The following is a 20392-nucleotide window of genomic DNA, read 5'->3' as shown; positions in this document are numbered from 1 at the left end:
TTAAGCACAATATAGAGCTAAGATATTAAACACTTAACTATAACAGTTTAAATGAGTTTAAAAGGAATAGGTCCCCCAAAATGAAAATTTGCTAAAAATGTACTCATCTCCCAAGATGTAGATGAGTTTGTTACTTCATCAGAACAGATTCAAAGAAATGTAGCATTACATCACTTTCTCACCAGTGGATGCTATGGGTGCCGTCAGAATGAGAGTCAAAACAGCTGACAAAAACATCACAATAATCCACAAGTAATCCACGCCACTCCAGTCCATCAGTCAATGTCTAATTTGGCAGTAGATAACTGATTGGTGTAATTCATATAGGCTCCTTTGGCTATCTCATTGTTGGACTGTGTTTTGGTGCTCCACTCTGCAGATGGCAGCATCTGAAGCGCTGTCAGGTCTCGTTCATGTGTTGGTTGGATCTGTGCTGTGCTCAGTCAGTGTAATCTCGTCTCTCCAGTGCCGACATGGCGACTGTGAGGACGCTCGTATGCTCCACGACAGCCTGCATCTGAAGCGGCTCCTGAGGGCCAGCATCACCGTCGCGCTCCGTGTGTTCCTGGACGAACGCATACTTGCACACAGTGGATTTATTGTCGGGGTAAGCGTATGGATGCATATGTTCATTCACAGTTCTCTGTGCTTGAAAGAGATTAAGGGGAAAATCTAGCCACAGATTGAGCCTGAGGACTGACGTGACACCGCTGAAGGTCCGTCCCGTTATATTTCTATTATGGGTCGACACGCGTTCTGCTAGGCTGTGTTACGAGTCCATTCACTTGATGAAGCCCAGAGCAAAAGGCATATCGAAATATTGTGTTCCTCTAAGGACCTTCACACTAGACTCCAATGGACCTGTTCTGCGCTTTGTTCAGTTTACATCGCGTCCGACGCGACGCGACCGGCGCTGTTTTCACTGAAAGCGCGCGACGGACTCTCCATTTCTGTTTTCTATTTCCCCGTTCAATATGAAGAAAATGAGGGTTTAAATAGCTATGATATGTGTGCATTGAGTGTTATGAACAGCCTAATTGTTTAAATAACGTCTGGTCGTTCAATCAAAGCCAACTCATATTCAACATTATTTGGTAACATTATGTCGCTGTTTTAAAATAGACAATGGAAAGTCGATTTAGAATTTAAATGATTTACATTTATTTTATTGCGCCTGACTGAACGCTGTTAGGTAAGTCAAGTCAATTACACCTCGACTTGATCTGAGGTGACGTGCCGCCTCGACGCGACGCGACGCGACTAGAACGCGCACTGAAAGAATAAAGCGCTTCACGAGCCATTCTGAAACCTTCCACGTGTAAATCCTTTTAATGTTGAAAGTTTGAATTATGGAGGTGTTCGAGGTTTTAACGTGTGAATGATTTCAGGGAATAAGTCCGTTATAAATTCAGTGTAAAAGCCTATAGGATTTTAAAGCTTGAGTGCCGATCTCAGCATTGGTTTCACATTGGGAATTTTTTTTTTTAATTTTTTTTAGTAAAATCATGATTTTATATATCCTGATGTGTGACGCATATGGCAGCTTCATTTCCCAGCCAAACAAAAGAAACCAGTGTCTGAAGATGTACTCGCATCACCATCAGTGCAGATGGTTTTTCCAGGGTTTTTGGGGCATTACAGAATTAATTAAATTGTTTAAACAGTACTGGCAAAGCAGTGGCTGTGTTTCACATGGTGGATATGATTTTTGCTGGCACTGGTCTGATCTTTCACCCTCCCCCTCTGGATAACCTCTGAGAGCAGATCCACGCTTTATTGCTTCTCTCCAAGGTGTTTTCTGGATTTATAAACTAAACAGCCCAGTTTATATCAAGAGGTCTAATTTTACAATGCAGATTGATTTATTTAAATCTATAAACAGCACAGAGATTAATGAAATTGTTTGAGTACATGCAAGCAGTGGAGAAAGTAGTAACTTTATTAATTAAGTAAAAATTTATTTATTGTCTATAAATTATTATGACCTCTCTGGACAGTAATTTGGCCTCAGGCTCGAATTATTAGAGAAACATATAAATAAAAAATACTGTCATATTACTTCCAAGAAGACAAAAATGCAGTTATTTCCAGTTGTTTATTTATTATACAGGGATATATGAGCACAAACTAGTAAATATTTTGAATATTGACTGTTTGGAAGGTCCTTTTGAAGATTGCTTAGATACATAGCAGTGGAAGTCACAAATGGTCATCAAATCCACAGAGATCAATGTTTGTTAATGTTATCCTCTATATTTTCCTCTGACTGCAATCTATGTCACTCTCTCAGTTGTTCACTTTCTCTCTTCCTGTCTCTTTTCTTCCACTCTGTTTAATAATGGCATCAGTGCTCTGGCATGTGAGCTCAAAACCATCAGGTCAAAAAGACTATAATTTTAACCTTCACATAACTGACATTCCAGGAACCATCAGTGTAAATAGACGACTTCTTTATGTGCATCAGTGCATCAGTTCATTAAGTAAATATTTAGCTCCTAGAATGCAGACAAAACCTGAATCATACACACACACAGTGTTAGCACGAGTGTGACGTTTGTGTGTGTGTTGTGTGCAGGCTGAGCGAGGAAGACCATGGTGGAACACGGTCTAACGTCATTGGCGGGACAGAGGTTAGGGGCCCCAGAGACTCTGGGGATCAGCACCCTGGAGCCCGGACACAAACCGCCTGCTATGCCACCTGGACGCTTGGTGTCCATTAGAGTCTTGCTACTGGATGACTCAGAGGAGATATTCGACATATCGGTGAGTGCATATCTAATAAAACTCTGCTGCTGTGTTTTAAAAACCGACTCTTCTTAGTGGACAAATAAGCCCTATTCACACCAACATGAGTTTTAGGTACAATTTTGGCATGCATTTTTTTCTGATATCCTCCAAATTTCAGTTCAAGGAATGTCTGTTCACTCGGTGGCCATAGTTGCAACGTCTCCGGGCAGCTCGTTCAAGACCAAGTCCTATCTAAATGAAATCTCAAAAACTGCTTGCTGAACTCATAAATAAATTATATATTTAAAATCAGCAACTTAACCTGAGATGAACTGCTCCCTAAATGTTGTTCCTTATGCTCAAATAGTGTTCAAAAAGCTTATTTTTTTAGGTTAGACCAGCCAATGCACATGTGCAGTCGTAAGCTCTAACTTCTAATGGCTGTGATGCAATGATTTTACCCATCAGCGATTGGCTCTTTCATTTAGAAGGCGGGACATAATCCAACATATTTCATGTTGCAGTTTCTCCCATTCATAAGTAAAAGAAATTAACCATCTTTGTATATCTATAGTCTTTGATATACTCAGAGTGAAGTTCTCTTTCTTTGTTTAGGGGGAAAAATGAAGTTCAGCGGTATACTGTTAGAGAACATCCTGATGCTGGCCACACTGCTGAGAGCAAATGACAGTGGTGAGAAAGCAGCAGTTAAGAAAGCATCTGATCACAGCCTTGTGCCAGCTCTGCAATTTTCATGAAGTCATGATGTCATTTTTATTGATATAGCACATTATAAAATATATTGCTTTAAAGAAAGCTGTTTTACAATATCAAACATTAATATAATAGTATAAGTGTCACTTTAATTAAAATGTGAAAATCACTATTATTTTCTATTATAAGAGTAGATTTTAATGTCAACCAATAAACTTGTAAACTTTGTTTTGGATCTTATTTTGGTCAAAATTACATCACATCAGTGCGTTCTTCGATTTCGCTATAAGTTTATCATGGACTTAATGTGTAAAATATGGCAGAAAGGCTAAAAAAATGTTAATTCATTCTCTGACAGTTAGTGGCACTTACAGAAAAAGCTCTGAACATTTGACTAAAAGCTGAATTTCATTCTTTGGCCAGCTTCAATTGTAGTGCAGTCAGGTGGGAAGCTTCTGGTCTCTCTTGTGAAACCAACAAAGAAGTGACCAAAACTGCAATTCATCGACTGGCCGCTGGAGGCTGGCTTTAAACGGGAGTCAGTCCCATATACCCCCCATGTTAAAAGGCCCAACTTTACAGCAGAAAAAAAAATGTGTTTACAGCCTAGTACAAAAAAATTAATTTGATCTAAATAGCTAATTTTGCCCTTCGTGACAACTCTGAGGGGGGTGAATTTTTTTTATTACTCATCCGTTTAAATTAATTTAAGCATAAAAGTTCTGCATAATTAAGTGCCTGGCATCTTGAGTGACAGGTGGATCGCCGCTGCTGTCTCCGCCGTCGAGTTAATGGCAGTGGGAAGTCGTGGCCTAATGGTTAGAGAGTCGGACTCCCAATTGAAAGGTTGTGAGTTCGAGTCCTGGGCCGGCAGGAATTGTGGGTGGGGGGAGTGCCTGTACAGTTCTCTCTCCACCTTCAATACCATGACTTAGGTGCCCTTGAGCAAGGCATCGAATCCCAAACTGCTCCCCGGGCGCTGCAGCATAAATGGCTGCCCACTGCTCCGGGTGTGTGCTCACAGTGTGTGTGTGTTCACTGCTCTGTGTGTGTGCATTTCAGATGGGTTAAATGCAGAGCACAAATTCTGAGTATGGGTCACCATACTTGGCTGAATGTCACTTTCACTTAATTGGGAGTAGCTTCAGCAACCAGCTCCACCCTCTTTGCCCATTTTCAATTATCTGGGAGTGACATGCGTTGACACACTGCCAAGATGGCAATGGCCTGCTCCGCCCACTTTGAGCTTCAAAAACGTTCTTCGGAAACCTGTGTGTTTTTTGCCCTCCAGGTCGTTCAGTGGTGCAAACAGTCACAGTTTATTCCTTCCACAACCATCAACTATGGAATGTGTTGGCTTTGAAAACATTTAATTGTTTTCTTCCATAGTGCAAGCTGAGGTTTTTGACTACATAAGTAAATAGTTGATCCTTAACTTCTTGTTTGAAAAGAAATGTCAACAAAAGAAAGAATGGTCCTTAATGATGGGGAATGAAATAGATTTTTTATTTATTATTTATCAGACACTTACTGCAGTCTGTCATGGGTAACATGCTGGCATCTGATCAGATTGAAGCAATATTTGTCATTTCCATAACACAAACATTCTGCAGTATCTCTACTGAACATAATTGTGATTATTAATAGATTTTGTTTGACTGGTTGTATTAGCTGTAGGTGTGAGTGAGACCGATTTGTGAAGGAATGTGAGAGAGTTTCATGAAGGTGTTTAGCTATTCTGTGGATAAATATAGAGCATGCCTGTGCAAACTAAATCTAAAATTATGTTATTTTTTTCTTGTAACCTGCAACATTGCAGAACTGTGAAACCACAGAGAGCTGAAAGGTATTGCCCTAAAGTTTGTTTGGCTGGGGTTCAGCTGCTTTGAGCTCAGCTCAGCTCAGCTCAGCACACACACAGACACTTACACGCACACACACACACACACACACACACATTTTGGGTTTCCATGTTTTATGGGCACATTCCATAGATGTTATGTAAATGTAGTAGATCAAATCCTTGTGGGCACATATTGTCTCATATCTCATATTATAATACACTTCTGAGTGTCGAAAATGAGGTGTGAATGAGGTTTTCTGGTGAATTTGAAGTTGCCTATTGCGATCAGAAAATAATTGATAATATCATAGGAAGACAGTTACTGTTACTTTTGGTGACTTTTCTGGAGATTTTCTAGAGACAGCAATCCTTTACATGACAACTCTAAAAAAAATTGAAAGAAGTCACTTATACTCACAAAGGCTGAATTTATTTGATCAAAATATAATAAATAGCAATACTGTGACATAATACTTCAATTTAAAATAACTATTATCAGTTTAACATATTTTAAAACGTAATGTATTCATGTGATGTCAAAGCTAAATTTTCAAAAACATTTTTTTCAGTATTATTTAATGAATAAAGTTCAAAAGAACAATTTTTTTTGTAACAATACATATTATTTTACTGTCACATTTGATCAATGTAATGCATCCTTGTTGAATACAAATCTTACTGACTCTTTTGAAACTTTTTAATGGTATGTGATGTGGGTTTTCATGTATCTCGATAATCGATTTCAAGCATGGTTGTTGGGTGGCTGCTCGCTGGTTGCTTTCTTGTCCAAGTCAGATTTCGGTCGGTCTTTTAATGCAAGTTAAGGGATTGTTTTGGCTGTTTAATAGTAATGACTTCCATATACTGTCTTGTGTGTGTCAAAACAAGTATGTTTTTTGCTCAGTCATTGTGTCAGTGAGAACACAGCATGAAGTAACACAGATGATGTGTGTGCGTGTGTTGATTATTGATCATATGTGCTGTGTTTGCGTTAGAGCTCAAGCTGTCTGACTGAGTAAAGATGATAAAGTCCCTAAAGAGGATGATATTGTTCATTCTTCCTTACTGACTCAATCAGTATGTCCAGAGGTGGAAAGAGTACAAAAATATTCTACTCAAGTAAAAGTACCATTACATTAATGAAATTTTACTTAAGTACAAGTAAAAGTACCAGTCTAAAAATCTACTCAAGTAAAAGTAAAAAGTAGCTCATTTAAAATTTACTCAGAGTAAAAATTACTTAGTTACATTTTAACAGTGGGAGGGAGTCAAAATGGGACAGGCCAAGAGTGTCAAACTCAGTTCCTGGAGGGCCACAGTCCTGCACAGTTTAGATCTAACCCTAATTAAACACACCTGATCCAGCTAATCTAATCATTTAGGTTTATTTGAAAACTACATGATATGTGTGCTGGAGCAGGGTTAGAACTAAACTCTGCAGGGCTACGGCCCTCCAGGAACTGAGTTTGACACCCCTGGGATAGGTCTATTAATCTCAAACTAGTTGTTTTTAATTAAAGGAATCAGTTATTTAGAATAATAAAACATTTGGGCTGTTACCAGGCAAATCATTATCAACCAACTCATCTTTTAATGCAGACGAAATGCAGAAGATTCATTGGAAGTGGCATTTAGATGTATTACACTGTTTAGTGCAGGACAAGAATGCATTTAACCTGCAGTTACAAATGCATGAATAATGTTTTGATATACAAGACATAAAATGTTGAATACTCATTTGAAATGATAAGAATTTAATTATTTTAAAAAAAATCAAAAGATACTTTAAATGTGAAATTAAAATGGCCAGTATGTGTCAGCAAGTCACTGTTAATAAGTGAGTCATTGCGATTGAACCGAATCATTTAAACGGTTGATTCATTCAGGAACGAATCACTGTCACGTTGCTCAGAGACGCAAAACTGTGCTTTGGTGGCTGTGTTTGGAATTATTTTCTGTTGTAGAAATAGAGCTAAAAAAGGCAATATGGTGTCTAAAACGCAAGTCTCTTAATTAACTTGTTTACTGAACTGATATATATATGTATGTATATATTCATGATGATTTTTGGAGGAAAAGATGGCATTCTTTGTGTGATTTTGATTTAATATATGAAATTATATACATATGTGAATTTTCTGCCCCTATATCTTCAATTTTGTGATCATTCTAAATGCATTTTAGGAGACTGAATCACACAGTGAAAGAACGCACTATAAATGCGCGCGCACATCATTAAAACAAAAATAGCACACTCCTCACCACTGTCTTTTTGGCTAATTTGTGCAAAACCTCTTGCTAAAATGTCAAAGCTTCATTTTAACCACCAATGCAACGATGCAATTATTTAGCTTACCTCTACATTCTTGCAAAGGGTTGATGTCTTGTCGAGATTTTATAAGCTGCTAGTTTGGTCTTCCTAGGCAAGTACAGCTTACACAGCATAATAGAGCATACATATGGCCATGGGTTCACTTCATTTCCTTCGAGTTCAACTTCAGAATATGACGGGGTTTCGTTTCAGCGCTGTCTGCACCACTAACGCCTGTTTTGTCCGTCTGCATCTTTCTTGTGATTTTAGCGCCAGTTTGTCCTCCTGCCCATTATTTACTGCCGTAGTTTCCAGGGAGCGATTTTTTTTTTTTTTTTTTTTTTTTTTTTTTTTTTTACTCAGTAATTAATATGTTTTAAAATGTAGCGAAGTATAATACTTCAATCAAAATATACTTAAGTAAAAGTAAAATTACAGATTAAAAAAATTACTTTAAAAAGTGTTCGTACACAAAAAAGCTACTCAATTACAGTAACGCGAGTAAATGTAATTCGTTACTTTCCACCTCTGAGTATGTCAGTGTGACGAGTGGGGCGGGTGTCGCTCATTTTCAATCACTCCACGGGCCTCGCTCCGTTCCCATGGCTCTCGGCCCCGCCCCACTCGTTACAGTCAGTTAATGTAAAGTAGATGAACTGAATAAACGCTGGTCTGAGTGAAAATCTCTGCCACGACATCATACCGACTCCATTACATTCCCTGTCAGTAGGCCTTTCTGTCTCTCTTTCATCTTGCTGTGTTTTGTACAGAGCTCCACACATTAGGGCTTCATACTACTGGAAAACTGACATTGTGATATTTTGTTTTTCTGCTAAATAAATGTTATGGTATGTTAGTATAATAACTCGCATGACAAAGAAGAATAGCTCAGGAACACTTTTTTAATATCAAACTCACTGGAGAACAGGAATAAATGCTACCAAACACATATAATAAGACAAATCAGAAAAACTAGGTCACAGGCAAAACCCAAAACACAAAAGAGGGAAAACAGATTATACATGTAATAGTTCACCCCCTGCCGAGAAGGCATGTCCTTGCGCCGTATAAATAGAATAGTTGAAGAGTGATGGCGAGGGCTCTGGAGGAGCCTGTGGGGAGCTAGGAGCAGGAGGAGCCAGATACAATGTCCAGCCAGGACAAGCCCCCAGGATAAAGTTGAAGGCAGGAGGTGCCATGGTGGAGACAATAACTTGATGGTAGGCGACACCCTGGGGGCGACCAACAGAGAAGAAGCGACCACTGTAGGGGACCCAGGTGGAGCCATGCAATGCAGATGGTTCTGGAGACTGAGGTGGAGCCACATAGGTGGAAATCTGAGGTGGAGCAGGATGACCAGAGGACAGAGGCTGCAGCCGGTGGGACAAGGGAGCCTGGAGAAGACTTATGGTTGATGGTTTCCAGTGGAGCCGAGGGAGGGAGGAGCCAAGGTGGACTTCAAGTGTCGACAGGTCAAGGTGGAGCGTTGGGCACAGATGCTGGAGGCGGAGACAGGGGATCCTCTGTGCTGGATGGAGCTGATGGCCTGAAGACACATAGCAGATCCTTACAGCAATTGGGAGATGCAAAGTGGCCGAAGGACAGCGGAGGAACTGGCTGATTGAGGAGGTTGGAGAGGGAGGCTGGAACACAGGGCAGAACCAGCAGGGACATATGAGATTCTGGGCTGGACGGAATCAGTGAAGACACAGGAGATTCAGGGGACCTGGGAATAACCTCTCTAAAACAGTCTATAAGATCTTCCTAAAAATGTCCTTAAGTTTGTCAAAATAAGCTTCAGAGGCTTGGCTCAACTCACTAACTGGGGTAGGAGTGTGGGCCGGGAAATCATCTAAGCCGTCGATCTCCACTAACACTCTCTCTGTGATCTTTGGGTTTGCCAGTCTGCCCATCTGGTCAGACGCATGATGTGAAGCGGGCTCTGGGACGATGACTCCCTCCAACCTATTCCTTGATACAGGCTTGTCAGTCGCAGAAAAGGCTGGTCTCCACGGTCTGCGGTGGGCACATGCAACAACCCCGTCGCATTGTCGATGACTGGAATCTGCCAGTGAAGGAGTGGGGCTGGTGCCATTCTCTGCAGGGCCGATGGTGAATGGAGAGTTGTTGTTCACCAGCACATGATCCACAAAAGCTGCAAAATTCTCTTTAGGACGGCCCGCAGGAAGTAGGCCTGCAGGAGTAGGCCTTTGATCGCCTACTCAGGAGATCACTATATGTTGGTAAAATACATAGTGAGCAATCAGGGTTGTAGCTGCACTGGGTTGTACATTATAATTAACTCAAATGATATATAGGGAATTTTAATACTTAATCAGGAATATGATTAATATATATATATCTCATATGACAATTACATTAAAATCATTGAAGATGAAAAATAGGTCAATTGTATATATCAATTACTCATTACAAGGCACTGTAATTTACTCAATATGTCAATATTCCATTCCTCATATCAATTATAGTGATATATTTTACTGTGAATTACCGCAAATCAAACAGTGGTTTGTCCAGCAAACGGCCGTAAGATTAACTTATCAACTTTCAATAAGGTTATCACTTCTTATAATTCAAGGAAAAATAGTTTCTGGCCATGAAACATTCTCCTATCCTTATGAAATTTCGGTTACTGAAAAGTAATGAACTTGTAGCTAAGATCAGACATTTCATTGACTCGTGATATGAGCGTTTTAGACAGAAGCAATCATGAATATATTTTGGTTTTTAATAATTGAACTAATAATACATCAAACTACAAATCACACAGAGTAAATACGCATACGACAATACAGACAGTAAACTTTGTACAAGACATAACGGAATCCAAATGAGGGAGAGAGAGAGAGAGAATGAGTGAGAGAGGATGAGAGAGAGAGGTGAGAGAATAGGCAGTTATGACAAAATCACAGACAGTAACCTTTTGAAAGACAACAACGAATCAAATCACCTTGAAAAGGTAATAGACAAACTTTAAGCAGCATTTAAATCTCTCTAGAAAATAATACTTGGATGTGGTCTCTTTGTGATTGGGCGTGTTCTCTCGTGTCTTCCGGGGCTGCTGCGAAATCGCGCGATATTTTAAAGGTCCAACAAACGCATTGATCCAGAGTTTGTCTCCCTCATGGGGAGAGGCGAATAGGAGAATAAACTTAATAAGTAAAAGAAACGAAAACAACGGAGATGAAAGCTCCCGAAGGAGCCATGAGAACGGCTGTTCTCTCAGCCGCCGTGCTGAGATCAGAGACCATAGAAGAGCGGAACAAGAGCAGGGACCAAGAGCGCGACCAAGAGCAAGAGAGGAACCAGAGAGGGCGGAACTTCCTGGGCCAGTTCTTACTTATGGAGTGACTGGTTCACGCCTCTGTTTGTGCGAACAACCAATGAACGTCCGGGATCTGAAGCGGGAAAAACGTCTCTGGGGAAACACCCACTCTAATAAGTTATGGCTTATCGGATTTCAGCAGTTATATTCTAGCAAGTTCATAATTCCAGATTAATACATTTTAAATTAATTTCTTTATATAAGTGAGTCCGTCAAAGCATGACGATTCCACAGATACCAAAAATGACATATATAACTGATAGAAACATGACGTTACATTCATATGCAGAATTACACACATTTCAAGTTTGATTAACACACGATAAAATTGTAGATACTCCAATTTCTGATTATGGAAAACATCTAATGCACCAAAAAGGCAATACTCAATACATCTTAGTAATAAAATGACGAAGGTTAAGAACGTTAAGAAAGTTTGTGTGTGTGTGTGTGTGTGTGCTTATGTGTGTGTGTGTTGTGCAATGTGTTTCGTTTCTCCTTTGAGGCTTGCGCGGACTATCTCTGGACTGTCTCGAAGGTGCAATAAATGTCACCCCATCATAGGATATTGCAGACATCGCGGCGCCCCAAATGGTGAATTATGTTGGAAGATTTTGTTAAACGAAGGTCCTTGTTTTACTCACGTTCTGGTCTTTGAGTGCAGAATGTGTTAGAGTCGGGATTCTTTAATATGGAACAGATGGCTGATATACCATCCACTCATTAGTGCTACAGGGTAGTGCGTAATTGTGATGAGTGGGGCGGGGCCGAGAGCCGTGGGAACGGGTCGAGGCCGGTGGATTAATTGGAAATGAGCGACATCTGTGCCACTCACTAGTCTCGAGTCCCACGGAGGAGCTCTGGAAGGATACAAAAGAGGAGCTACGACAGTGAAGGATGAGACAGGACCAGGCCTTGGCTTTATTTTGTGTTTGGTTTTTGTTTGTGCGCGGCAGTCATCCGTGAGGGGATGTCGTGCTGTTTTGGGTTTATTTTATTATTAAAGTTTTGATTTAGTCCGCCGGTTCCCGCCTCCTTCTTCCCATGACTAGGAAGGTTTTTATAGTGTTACATTAATGAAAGCCAGATGGATGATGGTCCCCCTGCCATACCTGTCAAGATTTGGGTACTAAAATAAAGGAGACGGAGTGAGGTGGGGGATGGTGTTTTGGGTAGGGGCAAAAGTATCAATTATTATATTATTATTATATTAATTTATTATATTAATTTAAACAGTTATTATCAAACAATTGATAAAATTTCATGTATATTAAACTAAGTGTTTTCTGTGTAAAAACAAGGACGTTTTTGGCTTTGGACTAAAACAAAAAGCAGAAGGGCTTATTGAAAAAGCTAATTCATTCTCTCTACATTCTTTCGCTTTTCGCCAGGAATATAGCCATTTCCCCGATAACCGCAGTAAACAAAGCAGCACAGCACCTCATTTTGTAACTTGCAGTGCTCATGTTTAATCAGTTAAATCATAGCCTTTTGAAGTGTAAGCTACATCTCAATTTGCGTGTTTATTTGTTTTTTTTTCACTGGAGCACAACCCGAGTCTTCTCCTCCCATCCCATTTGTACTATTGATCCTTTCCTTCCCGCTGTTCTCATCACTGTTGTAGGTTGCCAAGTTGAAGGGAGGCAAATGAAGCAAACTTATAAAATATGCCCAGTTGGATTTTTTTATAGAAAGATAAAAAATATTTAAAATGAAATGAAATGAAATATGCAAACACTAGCCATAACAAAAGTCTATGCTATTTCATTCAGTATACAAGTTAAAGTTTCACAAAGTCATTCATAGGGAGCACTAGACAAAGTTATTATCTATATAGCAATTGTTATTAATGAAAACTGTAACAGTAATATGTATTGTTGCATAAACAACTAATAAAATTTTCCACCCCTAACCTATAGTAAAGTATTAAAAATTTTTGATGCAATAAATATGGCAAAATTTAACAATGTTCATCCCTCCAAAACAGAGAAAACATCTTTCACAAACTTCTACATGTTTGTCTCCTTTAAAGTGTTCGAGTATAAACGGTAATAACTATAATAGTGTCACATGATCCTTCAGAAAACATTTAAAGAAATTAAGAAATATGTTGTGCTGCATAGTATTTTCTTGGAAACCATGATGCATTTATTTTCCAGATACTTTGATGCCATTTCATGGGCTCTTTCAGCGAAATGAATGTATTTTAAATATATTCCTTTTTTACTAGGGTACATTTCAAGTAAATGTCCAAAAACATTACATTTAGTTTACACTTAAGTATATTATTTAAAAGTATATTATTTCTGTAATAAACACTATTTTTAAAAGTTTTAAGGGTATGCTTATCCTAAAAGGCACCTGAATGATAAATATTACAGTCAACATGCAATATTTTGTCTTCGAAAGCACCTTAGATTCAGAAGCAAAAAGTCTTTATCATCAAGCCTAATTGGTTCTAACTTGAACATTTATTAAATCATCTGTGTGTCTTGTTGTTGACAGCATCGAGCATCGGGCCGGGTTCTGTTCGAGATGGTCTGCTTGCATCTGAAACTTGTTGAGGGGGATTACTTTGGCCTGGAGTTCCAGAGCCGTCACAGAAAGATGGTAAGTCAGAAAGTTTTATCCTTAATATCCTTTTTTTACAATCATAATAATTTTTTTTTTATAACCATTTGACAATCTGACCCTTATAATTAAACAGCTGTAGGAGCTCAATAATCTTAACACACACACACACACACACACACACACACACACACACACACACACACACACACACACACAGACATATATATATAAGTTTCTGAAAATTTGCAGTATGTTTTTAATATAAAACAAAATGTACTGTAAGCTGAAGGTGTGTTGTTCGAGACTTGTTTAAAGCTCATGTTTCAGTCGTACTCATCTTTGCTGTGTGCTCTGCTCCACAGGTTTGGTTGGATTTACTAAAGCCCATTAAAAAGCAGATCACACGTAAGAGGCCTCACTGCTGTGTGTGTGTGTGTGTGTGTGAGAGAGAGAGAGAGAGAGAGAGAGAGAGAGAGAGAGAGCAAGAGAGAGGGTTTAGAATCTTTCTGTGATTTCCACGAGACAAACTAGTCTCTATTTTTGAATGTTCTGATTCTAAAACATTTGTGCTAGGTTTATAGAAATATAACCCCGTGCATGTGTGTGTGTCCAGGGCCCCAGCACACTGTCCTTCGGTTTGTTGTGAAATTCTTCCCACCTGATCATACAGTGCTGTTGGAAGAGCTGACCAGGTGAATCCATCTCTCCATTCGCTCGTACCCTCTGCTCAAGCCAGTAAGGCTTTTCATGTGTCTCTCACATGTGCTTGTATCTCTCAGGTACTTGTTCGCGCTGCAGGTAAGGCAGGATCTGGCCAGCAGACGTCTCACCTGTAATGACCCAAGCGCTGCTCTGTTGGTGTCTCATATCATCCAGTGTGAGTTATGCTGACTGCAATAAACCGATAAACTAAAACTGATTGTTAAGACTCTGAAATGTGATTGGATGAGCTGGCCTAAAAAGTATAACATAGCTCATATACACACCTATCACTACTCATAATTATATTACTGTATGTTCCAAAAGAAATATTTATTTTGAGTGTGTGTCTATATATATATATATATATACATACACACACACACATTAAAACATACAAACACACAAAAAATTTATAACGTAAAACTATTATAAACTTTTATTTACAGTACCATACATTTAAAGAAATATATTTTTCTATTATTTATTTGATTAATTTTCTTACCATAACTTTATTTTTAGATCCAATTCTCACTATTAACTAAATGTATAGTTCATTGATGAAACTCTAGATGGCACAGGTAACAGGTTATTAACATAAACGATGATATTCAGAGAGTTAAACGACTTGGCACAGGCTGATTGGTTCATGCTGCATATGTAGCCAATGAGCTTACTGTCTTGCATTTATAGATTCCTGCAGTGCACTTTCAGAGTTTCTCTGAAACCCTCCACCTTCCCCAGCTCCACCTGTATAGATCTACTATGGGTTATGGGTATGCAATTCAGGGCAATTCAGCAGCTGTGTAAAAGATCTGTTCCGCAAAGACTGAATACATGGACATTGTCATATGTTCATGTCTTCCAAGAGTTATCATGATTTAACTATTAACTACAACTTCTGCCTTATCAACAGTTAATAAGGTAGTAGTTAAGTTTGGGTATGGAGAAGAATTAAGAGATCTAAACTAAGGTCATGTAGAATAAGGCATTAATATGTGTTTCATAAGTATTAAGAAACAGCCAATATTATAGTAATATGCATGCTAGTTAATAGTGGGGGACTGGTCCTTAAAATCAAATGTTACTGATAAATTTTGCAGCAAGGTTGAATGGTTGAGCTACACAAATGCAGTCAGTACTACAATTTGTGTAAAACTGAAAAATGGAATGACTATTTTAAACATATTAATATTATATTTTCTACAGAGATTTAATGTTAGTTAAAGATATTGTTAAAATCATTCTATAACTAGTTATTTTACTATAGCTATTAGCTATATATACTGTGTGTGTTTGTGTGTGTGTGTGTGTGTGTGTATATATATATACACAACCACACACACACACACACACACACACACACACACACAGGAGCAACTAACACATGCTAATCCAACAGGACAATCATTCAGTAATTGTTACATATTTTCTCAATCTCTCTTTGTCTCTGTCCTCAATCCCTGTCAGTAATTTGTCATTTACTCATAATGAACCTGTGTGTGTGTGTGTGTGTGTGTGTGTGTGTTTATTTAGCTGAGATTGGTGATTTTGAGGAAACTCAGTGTAGACAGCATCTACTTAACACCAACTATATCCCTGACCAGATGGCCCTGATGGACACAATCATGGAGTTCCACCATAAACACATGTGAGTCTCAAACAAAACACTAATGCTCGCTGACTGCGCACTTTCAATAGATTGCCAACATCCATTTAATTTAATTGTGCTTTTTCATCTTGAAGTCATTTTCAATTATTTGTATACTGTTTTTAAAATTGCAGTGTGACCATTAAGTGTTGGATGTTCAGAGGATGTTGTTGTGACAGTATAAATGATTACAGAATCAGTATAGCATATAGCCAAACACCTGTCAGTGTCATAACTTTGTGTTTGTGTGTGTTTAAGTGGACAGTCTCCCGCAGAGTCAGATTACCGGTTACTGGAGGCTGCGTGCAGGTTGGAGATGTACGGCATCCGACTCCATCCTGCTAAAGACAGTGAAGGAACCAAACTCAGCCTGGCTGTAGCACATGCCGGCGTCGTCGTGTTTCAGGTACATGCAATCACACACTTTCTCTCTCTCACACACATAATCATACATGAACCACAGCATGACACAAGTTGTGTTTTACTCAGGGACCCAACAGGATCAACGACTTCAACTGGTCTAAAATACGCAAGCTGAGTTTCAAGAGAAGGAGGTTCCTAATTAAACTGAGAGCAGACCCTAGCGTGAGTTTCATGCAGTTATGAATATGCCATTATATTAAGCTCTTATTTATCATGTCGAATTGTAACATGGTGTCTCTGTCTGTCTCGTCCTGTAGCAGAATGTTAATCAAGATACTCTGGAGTTTCTGATGGCGAGTCGGGACTGCTGTAAAATGTTTTGGAAGATCTGTGTGGAGTATCACGCTTTCTTCAGGCTTTTTGAGGAGCCCAAACCCAAACCTAAACCGGTGCTGTTCAGCAGGGGCTCATCCTTCAGGTTCAGGTGCTAAACCTGATTAAGTGCTTTTGGTAACATGTGAATTTGTCTAAGTGAAGTGTGAACCCTTGTGAAAAGAAGTGCACTTAACTGTAATGAATGTGCACTTGTAGTGTACTTGAAATCTTAAAACTACATTATCTGTATTTGCAGATAATGTAATATTGATTAAATAAATGGCCACTTTTATGTTTCAATAGTATTTTGTCATGCTTTAAAGATTAGAAGTACACTTATTTTGAAGCACATGTAAAGTACTTAATCAATTTAACAATAGTGTATTATTTTGCTCTTGTCAACATAGTTGGACTAATTACCCCCTCTTCTCTGCAGTGGGCGGACACAGAAGCAGGTGATAGATTATGTGAAGGAAAATGAGTTTAAAAAACTGCCCTTTGACAGGTGAGCCTGATGTGTTATTTTAATGGATGGAAAGTCAAGAGTTAGCCACTGCTATTCATTTAATGTTTCATTAGTAAAAACTTGTAAGGTTGTGGTGTTCATTGTTTGTGTGTTTGCTGTTTTCTCTTTTAGGAAACATAGTAGAGTGCAGTATAACAGCAACCTGTCACCTCTGAGTCACCAAGTGCCAAATCAAGTTAGTGTCTTCACATATGAATGTTTTCAAGCCACTTTAAACCAAGAGAGATGTTAAGATCACTCCAAAGCATTTTTTGCATGATATTATGTTGCACAGAAAATATTTTCGAAATGTTCAAAATTTGTGTGGTGTTTTTGTGAAAAGTCTGAATCTGAATGAAGTTTGTACTGTGATAATTTTCTAATATGTGTCTATAGATGCACTAGTAGGATAATGTAGTTTGGAAACGTGAAGAGCAAAAGTTAGTCAGAGGAATAGAGCTGTTGTTGTAATTTACCAGCAAGGACAACAGGAGAATTACCTGTATGGCCGAAGAAGTAAAACAATGTCCGATGCCAGTAGACTGAATGACAAAAACAATCACAAACATCAACATGGCATAAAAAAGGTGAAAATGTTTGACTGAGAATATCCTGAGTAGTGATGCCCAAGTTGCTTCTTTTTGGTTGGACAAGTAAGGGGTTAATTACTGTGTAATCTGTTCTCTTTTCCACTGCATGGTACGACTTGGCTCGGTACAGCTCAGTACGGTACGACACGGCTCGTTTCAGCACGGTTTGCATTTCTACTGCAGTTTAGTACCGCTGTAGAGTTAGCGGGATTATTAAACAGCCAGTTTTGTGTTGTTAAAAAAGGTGAGTTGTATTTGATCCTTTACTGGCTGTGCTGATTTAAATCTAGCGGTTCTGTTGTGTTTGTGTCACAAGTTCAGTGATGCAGGTAGTGAAGATTCTCGCCAGCCAATCAGTGATCAGTAGAGTTTACACATCATTACATGTTTGAACCTCAACAGAGAACCAGGTACTATACCCTTATGGAAACTCCCCCAAAAGTGAACTGTACCAAACCGTACCGTGCTGTACCGTGCAGTGGAAAATGCCATAAAACTCACTAGTATCAGTGTAATTTACATAAAACTCATGCGGATCCATGCAATAGATGGCAGTGAAGCATCTTCCACCATTTAGGTATTAGCACTTACAGTACACAAGGAACAGCAACACTAATGCTAGCTAATCAACTACTGAATGCACTTTTAAATTGGTATAATTGATCTTAAATAATAGAAATAACAAAATAAAATAAAATGAATGACTGAACCAATGGACTGGGCCCTAGAGGAGCCTAGTGTTCAGTCCTCTTTGGCTGAAAGGCTTGGCAACCTGAAGCTTTGGATGCTGTGGGGCAATGATCCCACTGGTCCAGTTTATAATCCAGCTCTGGCAACAATAGCGGAAAATGACATGATGTAACAATCTGCAAACTATTATTCGCATAGAGCAAATTCCACCCTTAGCTAAGTGCTGTCATAACCAGAGGTTCATCCATGTAGCCAATTAGTTCCACCCTAAAAAATTAAAAAAAAATGTATAGATCCAAAAATAAATGTAATTCAGGAACAAGCTTTACATCTCTGGGATGCTGGCCCCTAGTCTTCCATTGTAATTGCACTGCTGTAAACGACGATTACTTTCAGTGATTGGTAGCCCATTATTCATGTAGAACCCAGAATACTCTGGTATGTGTAGGTACTGATGAAAGACTTCTCTCTTCCTGTTCCAGGCTTTCAAGCAGAGCTGGGAGGGCTCATTTTTAGTAAGCTCAGAAGATTCTGAGGTAGTAAGACCAGGCGGAAACTCATCCCCTTCAACTCAGCGCAACGGATGTAGTGACCAAACGTATACCATTCAGGAGCACAGCAGAAGCCCGGCAGCCAAGCAGTCGCCGATCGATCGAGCAGGTCTGGCGTCCCTTGCAGCTAAAGGCAGCAGCTCATCCATCCCATATATTGACTGCAGTGATGCAGAGTTTAGTGAACAGGAAGTCAGAGGTCGGGTCAGCAGGTCACACTCACACACGCGCGATGGCAACAGTGACAGCGCTTATGGCACAGTGTTTGGTTCGCCCCGGCCTCCTCAACAGGGCAGATACTTGGGCAAGTTGAGGCAGAAAGAGTCTCCACCTCTTTCCCCTGTAAACCAAGCCGAGAGCCCCGCCCACAGCTATCCCAGCCCCTCCTCTCCAAATCAAAGTGCTAACATTTTTGAGTCGTCATATTCTGGAGGCAGGGTACGTGGGCCACTTCATAGCACACTATTGGAAGAGTTGGCCGCAAAATGCTCCTTAAACCAACACACAGGCACCAGGAGCCTGACCTCTAGCCCCGCCCCCTCCTCAATTCACAGGACCAGCTCATTAAGCTACGCCCAGTATAATGGACACACCAGGCAGAGCTTTAGTTCAAAAGCAGGAAGGGAGGAAAGGGGAGGACTATTTAGTAGCTGCTCCCCAATTATGAATCGTTCAGCAAACAAGTCCCAGAACACCATTAGCCAGTTGGAAAGAATCTCAAATCAGCCACAAACTCCCGTTCTCTCCCATGCCGAGAGAATGTCCATGTTGGAGCGCCGAATGCTGGCCAACGGGCTCACGCCTCCCGGCAAGGCCAATCTCAAGCTAAGCTCCCCGCACCGGCGCTTCGGGGCTGTGCAGATGATTGACGGCTCCACCAGTAGTGGAACAGACACTAGCGACTCTGAAGAGGCAGAGTCTACTGGCTCCTGCAGCCATTCAATAGGGTTTGAAAACCAAGCCACTCGTAGTTCATCCCACCTCCCAAGAAACAAGTACACGTTCGAAAGCTTGCAGTTAGATGAGCTTGACAATGAAGGAGGGTGTGTGAACCTCAGTGATGAGGAAGGGATGCAAGTGTTTAACTGCTAGCATTCTAGTGTGAAAACGTCATTACAATGTGCTTCTCGGCAATGCCACACTGAGGCCCGGTTTCATAGACAGGGCTTAGACTAAGCCAGGATTAGACCATAGATCAATTAGGACATTTAAGTAATTTTTATAAACATGCTTAGAAAAAAAACATTACCGATGTGCATCTTAAAACTAAAAAGGCACTGATATATTTTTAAGATCAGTCAGTGCAAGTTTATTTCAGTGGAAACAGCTCAGACTTACATTTTAGTCTAGGACTAGTCTTAAACCCTGTCTGTGAAACCAGGGGTGAGTGTTTTTTTCATATAATCTGATATGGCCTTAGCTGTGTGACAAGGCGGATAATTTTCCATTTCTT

The 20392-nt window shown here is 39.7% G+C and overlaps 1 protein-coding gene across 2 annotated transcripts; it reads left to right on the top strand.

Moving 5' to 3' along the window:
• The first annotated feature begins 344 nt into the window (after nt 1-344).
• LOC132152676 (FERM, ARHGEF and pleckstrin domain-containing protein 1) lies at nt 345-20079 on the top strand. 2 transcript variants are annotated; one of them, XM_059561484.1, is made up of 13 exons: nt 345-607; nt 2576-2763; nt 13447-13551; nt 13878-13920; nt 14129-14207; nt 14295-14392; nt 15751-15865; nt 16124-16271; nt 16355-16450; nt 16549-16712; nt 17040-17108; nt 17241-17304; nt 18871-20079. In XM_059561484.1, the coding sequence occupies exons 2-13, from the start codon at nt 2593-2595 to the stop codon at nt 20029-20031; spliced, it is 2313 nt and encodes a 770-aa protein (XP_059417467.1). In that variant the 5' UTR covers nt 345-607; nt 2576-2592; the 3' UTR covers nt 20032-20079. The 2 variants fall into 2 exon arrangements, with proteins under 2 accessions (XP_059417467.1, XP_059417465.1); XM_059561482.1 differs by having other exon boundaries at nt 16546-16712.
• Nucleotides 20080-20392: the final 313 nt, after the last annotated feature.

This window comes from Carassius carassius, chromosome 11 (assembly GCF_963082965.1).
Source record: "Carassius carassius chromosome 11, fCarCar2.1, whole genome shotgun sequence".
Classification (NCBI taxonomy): domain Eukaryota; kingdom Metazoa; phylum Chordata; class Actinopteri; order Cypriniformes; family Cyprinidae; genus Carassius; species Carassius carassius.
Note: the sequence above shows the minus strand (reverse complement) of the source record. Positions and strands in the feature narration are given on the sequence as shown.

What these genes read in the sequence shown, in the direction of transcription:
- LOC132152676 (XM_059561482.1), top strand. Translation starts at nt 2,593, where the DNA reads ATGGTGGAACACGGTCTAACGTCATTGGCGGGACAGAGGTTAGGGGCC. An exon ending in CTGTTGGAAGAGCTGACCAG is followed by an intron (nt 14,208 to 14,294) that starts GTGAATCCATCT and finishes TGTATCTCTCAG; the next exon opens with GTACTTGTTCGCGCTGCAGG. An exon ending in GTCACCAAGTGCCAAATCAA is followed by an intron (nt 17,305 to 18,870) that starts GTTAGTGTCTTC and finishes TTCCTGTTCCAG; the next exon opens with GCTTTCAAGCAGAGCTGGGA.